Below are 9,498 nucleotides of genomic sequence, written 5' to 3'. Positions count from 1 at the left end.
ATGGCTGCATGCGCACACTGCGGAAAGGAGGCGACCATGCTTTGCAGCGGTTGTCAGAACGTGCCCGAGTATATCCCTGGAGACGCTCCCGGCACCGTCTACTGCAACCGCGAGTGCCAAAAGGCACACTGGCCTGTTCACAAGTCTCTCTGTAACATCCTTCGCCGCCGCAAGGTCATCCTCCGCACCGCCAAGACCCTCAAGGCCGCCCTCCTCGTGTACAGAGAGACGGTGTTCGACATGGAGCTGATCAAGCTCGAGTTCCACGATGGTACTCTTTTCATCCATCAGAAGATGCGAGACATCGAGGCTCGAGCCAAGCGTGGTCCGTTCCCTAGCGATGCCACCGACAATGTTCAACACAAGGAGGCAGCCCTTCTGAACAGCCAGTGCACTATGGCCATGTCTCTGCTTTGCCCCTTGACCCGCAAGCTGCTTTCTGGTAAGACAAGTTCAGTGTTCCATTTAGGGCGATTCAGTACTAACATGTTGTGATCAGAGGTTGTCTCGACTCTCGAGGTCGTCGACCTGGACATGGGAAAGCCTCTTCTCGATGTCAAGTTCGTCCCAGCTCCCCTGATCGCCGTTCCTCACACCGTCGTCGCAGTGCGATGCCCGAGCCTCAACGAACGCTGGATCATCGACACGACCGGCGCCCAGTACGGCTTCAAGGAGGTCCTCATGCCTTTCTGGCAGTACCTCGGCGTCCACGACAGCCAGCAGCTCAAGGAGGCCTGGGACTACGACCTGTCGGCCGAGTGGGACGTCGATCACATCTCCAACATTGAGTGCCTGACCCGATCCCAGGCTCAGCGTGACGACCTCGAGCTTGAGCGCAAGATTCGACGACACTTTTATGTGTTTGCTGATGAGAAGATTGATCGGGACTTGCTCAAGGGGACTGATGCTCAGTTTGAGGTGAAACTCACTGTCGTGATGGAGGATCTGCGTGCGCATATGCTGAGCCTTGAGCTTTGAGGCAAAGGGGAAGGAGTGTTATCGACTCTCATGTTATCGCTATATTAGTAGCTTGATCGATGAGGTTTATCAAAACGAGCATTGAAGGCGTTCAAGGGGAAACGAGCTAGCCGGATGGTTGGCTCAAGGCGCACCGCAGGGCGGTTTACGGATACGGTTAACGGTTACCATAGCCTAGTCTAACAAATAGCCCCCAACCAGGCTTTTCTTATACGTGACTTACCTTATACTCGTACAGTCATCTCCTGCACCTTTCCTCTCATCGATGTTCCACTTTCTCTTTCATCTATCCAATACAAGGCCATGATACAAGGTGCAGAACATCAACACGGCATCGTCTGGGCGAGGAGCATGGCTTACACCCCAGGCTCCCAGTGAGGGGCAGTGGGGCAGGGCTGAAAGATCGCGGTATCTCATTGGTGAAAGTGGAACCTCATTGGTGGTGGTGAATATGGCTTCACGCTAAGGTCCAGGGGAGGAGGTGAGACGTGCATTCTCGACTGCCGCAGGAGCCCTGTGATGCCTAATCTGCACCACTCACGGTGCGACACAAACTGGACTGTGACATTGGATCCGTGGAGCCATGGCTTGGTTCCCCAGAGGCATTGGAGGCTTGGCGTGCCGCTGCTGCCTTCAGCCTCCTGATAGCTACTTGCCTGGTCGAGGATAAGCAAGTAACATGTGGTGTCGCAGGCATATAAAGCAAAGCATCTCGTCCTCTCCATCTGCTCACTCCATCTCCCCCTCTCACCATCTTACCACAAGTCGTTTCTCTGATACCCAAGATTCAAACCTCAGATGACCATCATGGAGGCCCCTCACCCTGATATGGTTGGGCGAGACGACGCCAGCTCCATCGTCAGCTTCGAGGACATCTCCCGCAAGGTCGGCAGGGCCAAGAAGCCTGCTTCCAAGGGAGTCCTCAAGATTGATGGAAAGGTTCCAGATGTCCTCCATGTCATCAAGTACATTGGTTGGAACGACAAGGTTGTTGATAGTAAGTCGTCGCTCTTCCTATCTACTCAAAGTATACCATGCTAACAAACTTACAGCTCGTCAGAGCACTCAGGCCTTCAAGGATGTTCCCGAGTTCGAGGACGATGCCGACAGTGATGTTGAAGACGAGGAAGAGGGTGCTACAAAGGAGAAGCCTGTCCTTGAGATCATCACAAAGGTCTTCACCGAGAAGGCAACCTCCAGGCGGTCTCGTCGTGGCCCCCCTCGTGCTGGCCCAGGTCAAGAAGACCGGCCCATCACTGAGACGTTCGATCAGGTCAACTATCGGTATGATGACTACTACTCGGATGAGGAACAAGATCTCGAGGCCTCGTCTCCAGACATTGCCCGGCCCTTCATGTGCATTCACTCTCAGCATCTGATCAATGCCCTCAAGGCCGTTGTGGCTTACTACCCCAACATCAACCTCGACGGCAAGTTTGTCACCATCAGCTCTCCTTACCGCGTTCTCTACCACCACCGCCAAGAGCTTGCCAGCTATCGAGACAATCAGCCTTCGACTCACGACTCGGAGTATGCCGCCACCACCGCCAGCCACATTGACGTCCTCCTCAAGTTCCTGGACGACAACCTCGGCGAGCAGATCCGTCTTGAGGAGGAACGCCACAACCTCGATATCCCAAGAGCTACCTTTGAGTACTTCTGGCTTCTCCTCAAGCCCGGCGAGGTCATCTACACAAAGCGTTACGGCATCTGGACCCCATACGTCATCAGCAGCGTCAGCATCAACCAGAACACCTACACTCCCGATGCCTGCAAGATCTGCTGCTGGATGCTCGAGACCAATGGCACCAAGGTCAACCGCTACATGTACAGCTTCAACCTCTCTCCCTGGCTCGGAGAGCAGGCTATTAGCAGCCTTCCCATCATCCCTGCCAAGTTCTGGCCCGAGGATCTCGAGGCTCAAGGTGGACTCACCATGAGGGAGAAGAACATTGCCCTCGGTAAGCTGTACTGGGAGCTCCTGAAGCGTCCTACGTACATGGACTATGAGGGTCAGCTCGTCAACTCGGGAGCTACCAACAGACAGTCTCGAGGACCGACAGGCTTCATGCGAGGTCGTGTCATTTGTGATGCTGCTGGCTTTGACAGCTTCTACTTCCTCGGTCCTGATTCCATGCGTGGAATGGCCCGCTACCACCCTCCTCCTCGCTTCGATCAGACTGCCCCTCCTCCCAAGGATCATCTGCCCAGGAACGAACCTCGATGCGGATGCCAGGCTTGTTTGTCCGACCGTTCGAGCCAGAGCAATGACAGCCCGTACCTTGGCTTTGAGGATCTCGACCCAACTCACGACTCGCCTCCCGATAGCGATCTCTTCTATCTGGTCTGCAGCAACACCATCCCAGGCTTCATCCTCGGTGATCGTCGCTGGGGCCACCTTGACCTTGCCAACTTGAAGCAGCTTCACACTGACAAGGATGCGTTCAAGTACCTTGTCCTCGATGATGAGGTCAAGCTGACTGTCAAGGCTCTGATCGGCAAGTTTGCGACTGACCTCGGCGCTGGCAAGATATCACCCTGGGGTAACGACTTTGTCAAGAACAAGGGTGAAGGTCGAATCTTCCTCCTCCACGGTGCCCCTGGTGTTGGCAAGACGTGCACAGCAGAGTGTATCGCTGAGCTGACCAACCGACCCCTGATCGCTCTCACCAGCGGTGACCTCAGCGTTGACTCGTATAATATCGAGTCCAACCTGAGCTACTTCCTTGAACTCGGTCAGCGCTACGGCGCCCTCGTCCTCCTCGACGAGGCCGATGTCTATCTCGAGCGTCGTCGTTCCAAGGACATTGCTCGCAACGGTCTCGTCTCTGTCTTCCTGCGCGCTCTCGAGTACTACCGCGGTGTTCTCTTCCTCACTACCAACCGCGTTCAGTCATTCGACAACGCATTCCTCAGCCGTATCCACGTTGCCCTGCACTATAGGAGCCTCAACAACGAGGACCGAGAGCGCATCTGGACCCAGAACTTTGACCGTCTCAGCCGAGACTCCAACGGCCTCATCCACGTCTCAAATGCTGCTCGCGAGTTTGTCTGGAACAGCCGCGAGGTGCGCACCCTCAAGTGGAACGGTCGTGAGATCCGAAATGCCATGCAGACGGCCCTCGCTCTGGCTGAGAGCGACGCTCAGGATGAGAATTCGGAGCGCATTACCATCAGCGAGAAGCATATGCGCGCTGTTGTCAAGATGAGCCGTGGTTTCCGTGACTACATCAAGAACGCCAGTGCTGTTGAGGGCTTCGAGGACACCCTGAACGATGCTGATGATTCGGATGACGAGAGCGACTAAGTTCTCGTAGTTCTTGCTTGGGAGTTGGAATTGGGATTGGAGGTTCTGGAAACATGGCTTGGGACAACTGAGATTGAGATATTGGGTTATATGCTTGGCCATGAGATATGATTGCTTAATGACACCTTGAATATCGAATTCGACTATTCGCTTCTTGATCAGACTTGACTCTTATGCAATGCTTCAACGTATTCCTTGCTATGAATGCTTCCATCTTCATCATCAACATTCTGATAAACAAAAAGCCGTATATAACTTATTCGTATTCCATCCAAAAGAAAATCAAACCAAATCAAAACTCTTAAACTTTTTCCACCTCTAGCTTCCCCTTTTTATCTTTGTCTTCATCTTACGCAAAAATCGTCTGTCTCAACTTCTCCTTCTCACCACTGCTCTCACACATATCACGGAACACACCACCCTCCTTCTCCCAAAGCTCCTTGGGCGTGCCAAACTCGGCGACCCGGCCTTCAGAGAGGACAAGAATCCTATCAAAGTCGGCAATGGTGCTCAGACGATGCGCAATCACGAGCAGAGTGCTGTCGGTAAACTCCTCGCGGATACTGCGCTGGATGAGAGCATCAGTAGCCATGTCGACGGCCGATGTGGCCTCGTCCAGCACCATGATCTTGGGCCTCGCTACGATGGCGCGCGCAAGGCATAGAAGTTGACGCTGGCCTTGTGAGAGGTTGCCGCCAGACTCGGAGATTGGACTTGACAGATCCCGGAACACGTTGACGTTTTTGGGAGCCAGAGTCGAGGTTCCTGCCGAGGCGGGCTCGTTGGACGGTGTCGCAGGCTGAGAATCAACGAGGTGAACACGGGCGAGTGAGTCACGGAGCTCCTCGTCAGTGTTGTCGTCGAAGGGATCGAGGTTTGACCTAATGGTGCCAGAGAACAGCACCGGATCCTTGGGGATTGTCAGTATGTGTGGTTGGTTATCGATCAGCTCGCAGACAGGTACTTACTTGAGGAATAATGGCCAGGCGAGATCTCAAACTATGGAGATCAATCTTGGAAATGTCCAAACCGTCGATGAAAACACTACCAGAACGAGCTTCCAAGAACCGGAAGAGGGCAAGGGTCAGAGACGACTTTCCTGCGCCCGTCCGACCAACTACACCGATTCTCTCGTTGTTCTTGACATTGAACGAGATTCCCTTCAGCACGGGTGGCAAATCAGGGGCATACGCAACCTCGAGGTTGTCAACCTCCATGGTGCCTGAAGTAGGCCAAGCCGCAGGGGGTTTCTCGCCTTCCAAGGACTCCGTCTCAAGTTCGGTGTACTCGACCACTCGCTCGGTCGAGTTCATGTTGAGCTCCATGCCAGCATAATGGCGGATGGTCCAGAGGATGCTCTCAGCAAAGTCAAGCGCAAAGGACAGAGTAAAGCCAGCGAGAGCAGCGTCCATACTAGGGCTCATAATGACGATGATGCCAACGACAGTCGAGAACAGTGTTCCCACAAAGGCCATACGGATGCCCATCCAACGGTTGACGAGCCACATGTAGGAAGTGATGATGTTCCAACTGTCCAGCCTGTCATACATCCGATCAACATAGACTTGGGTCTTCTGGAAACCACGGATGGTAGAAACACCAGCCAGCGCCGCGTTGAATAGCTCAAATACCGGCGACTTGCAGTTACTTTCGAGTCGCTTCAGTGGTCTCGCGCCATAGAGGTACTTGTTACCGATCATGATGCCCAGTCCCAGCAGGACCACAGCCAGAGGAATGACATAGCTGGATGCGAAAAAGGCAGCGACACAGACACCAGCGAGCGAAAGCAAGTTGGAAATGAACATGGTCCAGTCGATGGTGATTCGGTTGTCGATGATGTTGAAATCGGACGTGAATCTGTTGAGAACTCGGCCAACTGGGACAGTATCAAGCCATCGAAGTGGAGTGTGCAAAACGGCGAACAACATCTTCTCAAAGAGTGACCTGCTAGCCTTGATGGCGAGAAAGTAAGCCCAGAAGAATCGGAGCGTGCCGATGACGGCCGTAACGCTGGAGATGCCGATATAAACATAGAGGTAGAAGTTCAGGTCATTCTGAGACTCGGCAACTCGGAGGCCAGACGCAGAGTTCAATGGGAACTGCTGAAGAGAGAGAACCGACGCATGTCCATGCTGCTGAAGAACACTGACAGATAGTACACCATCATCGGCATTTCCTGTCCAGATTCGTAGCCACCATGCCCGGCCTAGAGAGTGTGTTAGTTAGGTAGTTCAAGATAGCAACAAGTGTTAGAAGACTCACCAAGAATTCCAATCTCATAACCAAGGAAGATAACCGCACAGATGCCCCAGAGGAGCAGACCGCCACTGTCCCGAAGGTAGGTCATATAGACATGCTTCTTGACAACACCCTTCTCGCGCACCTCTTCCTGGATGAATTGCTTAGCATCCTTGGACTGTACCTTTTGCAATCCATTCGTCTCAGCGGTTTCATCTGTGACGGAAGCTTCTTCCGAGTTGACGGCAGTTGATGAGTCCGTCGCTTCGTCTTCCAGTATTTGCTGACTAGTCTGCTCGTGGCTCTTGATCTCCTCCAGTGTTCCGTCGCGAATGAGGTCAGACACGAGCCCTGCATGAAGAGCAGTGCCTTCGCCCAGCTCAATGATGACTTTGGCCTTGGTTTGAACCAGAGCCACATGGTGAGTGACGAGAATACGGGTTCGACCCTTGCAGATATCGCCAGTAACACATTTCTCAAAGATGTGACGGCCAACATGTGCATCGACAGCACTAAAGACATCATCCATGACAAGAATCTCGGCACGAGAGTAGATAGCCCGAGCCAATGTGACACGCCATTTCTGTCCGCCGCTGAGGTTGATGCCGTTGGCGCCGAGCTCTGTTTTGTCGCCATCCGTCAGGATCTCGAGGTCCTTCTTCAATGCGCAAACCTCGATCACCTTTTGGTAACGTTCTTCGATAAGGGGGAGACCAAACAAGATGTTGTCTCGGAATGAGGCACTTTCCAACCACGGAGTCTGCCCAACGTATGCAATTGAGCCAGGGATGATCCAGTTGCCTGGATGAGCTTCGTCGTCGTGACGTTTGGCGGGTTCAGCTGTTGTCGGGACGCGAATTGATCCATCTAACAAGTCTGTCTCTCCAAGAATAGCAGAGAGCACCAGACTCTTTCCAGTTCCAGTCTTTCCCGAAATGACAGACAGTTCGCCAACGGGAAAGTTGAAGTTGAGGTTCCTCAGGATGAATCTATCTTCATCAGGTGTATCTTCATCGACGGGCCAGGCAATCGAGGCACCTTCAAACCCAACCTCGGAACCTTCAGAAAGCGTCTTCTCCATTTCCGGACCTTGAAGATATGTATCGATTCGTTTGATCGAGACGAGTGTGTCAACTGACATTGTGATGAGCTCAGGGAGAACTCCAAGCGTCACTTCCAGGGCCTTGAAAATTCCGATGCTAACGAAGGCGACCGAGGGTAGAAGCTGCCCGTTGACAATAGCGTAAATGGCCAGGGAAGTGGCTGCAAGGAGAATCGGGCTAACTACCCAGCAACCAAAGAGGCCAGTGTCAACGATGAAGAGTTGCCACAGAGTCTTGAGCTCTCTCTCTCTCATGGCCAAGATACGCTGCTCCCACCGTGCCTCAAGTGCAGAGAACTTGATCTGTCTCATGCCAAGCAAGGCCTCGTTGACAACTGCTAGTTTTTCATCGCGGAGCTTCATGAGCTTCTCTGATTTACCCAGCAGAGCCTTTGAAAAATATGTGTTGGCGGGTAGGGTAGCAGCCCAAGCCAACATGCCTGCCGCGAAAGGGATCCAGCCGATCAAACGAACGAGGAAGAAGCTGAAAGTGACAAGCTTGGCGACGCTGTTGATAATAAGGAACTGGTATGCCGCAAAATTGGCAATTCGTGCAGCATCGACGCCGACGAGGTTAACAATGGCTTGCCGAGACTTTAGCACACTTGAGCTGTCAGACTCGTCATCATCCTTCTTGTTTCCGTCTGCCTCTTCTGATTCGGTGGCTTCTTTCTGCTTCTCTGCAGCCTTGACGTTCTTACGCCGCAAAGATTTCTCAAAAACGAGCGTAGAAAGCTGGGCTCGGATAGGCAAAGAGACATCGGCAAAGGAGTACCAGAATACCCATCCTTCGACCCACTGGAAATACATCAGCGCCTAGATCAGATAGAAACGTGGGCAGAAGTCTTACAGCATCCAAGAGGTTAAAGGCGGCCATCGCAAAGACAAGGATCCAGAGCTCGAGAGAGGGTCCAGACCCCCTCGAATCACGCTGCTCCAGGATGTTGATGAGACGCAGCATAGTCCAGAAAGGCAGGAGGCCTAGGAAGTTGCGGAAGATGGTAACACTCCATTGCAAAACGAAGCTGCCCTTGTATGCCCAGAGCAATGCTCGCAGGAGACTACCATCGAATCTCATTGAATCCCAGTCATGCTTCAGAAGTCCAGAGCGAAGCTTCCGGTCCGGATGGGGGACATCATCGGCATCCAGATCATTCCTCTTGGAAGCATATTGAAGAAGTGGCTCGACCCAGGTCCAAGTATATCTGCTCAGGGCAGACACGGTCCATTCTCCATCAACCTTGCGATCTTTGAAGTAAACCTCAGGTCGCCGAGGAAGTAGAACGCTGGAGAGGCATAGAGAGATGACAGCAACCACGTTTACGGCACGGAGTATGACAACTGGGACGTTGTCGCTGGAAACATGTTGGGCCTCTGTGATCAATTGGGGTACAGTAAGAGTGGCAACAACAAGACCAGACGCCAACAACCACAGTCCGAGGTTGTGAACTTTTACAGACGAGTGATGAGCACTCAGAGAGATGGCGTGAAGCAGTACAAGGCCCTGTTGAAAGTGTTACAAAAGCAATCATTAGAATCATCAGGAATTGAGTCCACTCACCCATGCGCCAGCAATTAGCCAGTTCTCCAGCAACTTAGAGGACAATTCAAGAGATGAAAAAACAGAAATTGCAATCCAAGTGCCGAAACCGATTGTCGAGGATGCCAAGATAGAGGCCTTGGGCAGCCGATTGGAAAAAGCAGCGGTGCTCTCTGGTGTGCTTTTACCGTCTTCATCTTCATAAAAATGATCTTTGGGTGTGCGATTCCGCAACTGAGCGATGACGGCAACAAGGGCCGGCGTGGTGGCCACTGCTACCAGAGCCAGGCCCGTGCCCGTCAACGGGAGCGAGAGGTTATCGGAATTAACCAT

At 52.9% G+C, this 9,498-nt stretch overlaps 3 protein-coding genes across 3 annotated transcripts; 2 read left to right on the top strand and 1 right to left on the bottom strand.

The window, feature by feature from the left end:
- On the top strand, positions 1 to 978 carry NCS57_00143400 (MYND-type zinc finger protein samB; the record flags this gene model as incomplete). The annotated part of the gene is made up of 2 exons (XM_053051498.1): positions 1 to 442; positions 500 to 978. 2 exons carry the CDS (start codon positions 1 to 3, stop codon positions 976 to 978), a joined length of 921 nt encoding a protein of 306 aa, XP_052920013.1.
- A 798-nt stretch (positions 979 to 1,776) lies between these two features.
- NCS57_00143300 (AAA domain-containing protein) lies at positions 1,777 to 4,285 on the top strand (the record flags this gene model as incomplete). The annotated part of the gene is made up of 2 exons (XM_053051497.1): positions 1,777 to 1,975; positions 2,031 to 4,285. 2 exons carry the CDS (start codon positions 1,777 to 1,779, stop codon positions 4,283 to 4,285), a joined length of 2,454 nt encoding a protein of 817 aa, XP_052920012.1.
- A 349-nt stretch (positions 4,286 to 4,634) lies between these two features.
- NCS57_00143200 (uncharacterized protein) lies at positions 4,635 to 9,498 on the bottom strand (the record flags this gene model as incomplete). Its single annotated transcript, XM_053051496.1, has 5 exons — positions 4,635 to 5,195; positions 5,254 to 6,491; positions 6,548 to 8,423; positions 8,476 to 9,129; positions 9,187 to 9,498. 5 exons carry the CDS (start codon positions 9,496 to 9,498, stop codon positions 4,635 to 4,637), a joined length of 4,641 nt encoding a protein of 1,546 aa, XP_052920011.1.

Source organism: Fusarium keratoplasticum, chromosome 1 (assembly GCF_025433545.1).
Source record: "Fusarium keratoplasticum isolate Fu6.1 chromosome 1, whole genome shotgun sequence".
Taxonomy (NCBI): domain Eukaryota; kingdom Fungi; phylum Ascomycota; class Sordariomycetes; order Hypocreales; family Nectriaceae; genus Fusarium; species Fusarium keratoplasticum.
The sequence above is the reverse complement of the archived record's forward strand: the minus strand, read 5'-3'. Positions and strand labels throughout refer to the sequence as shown.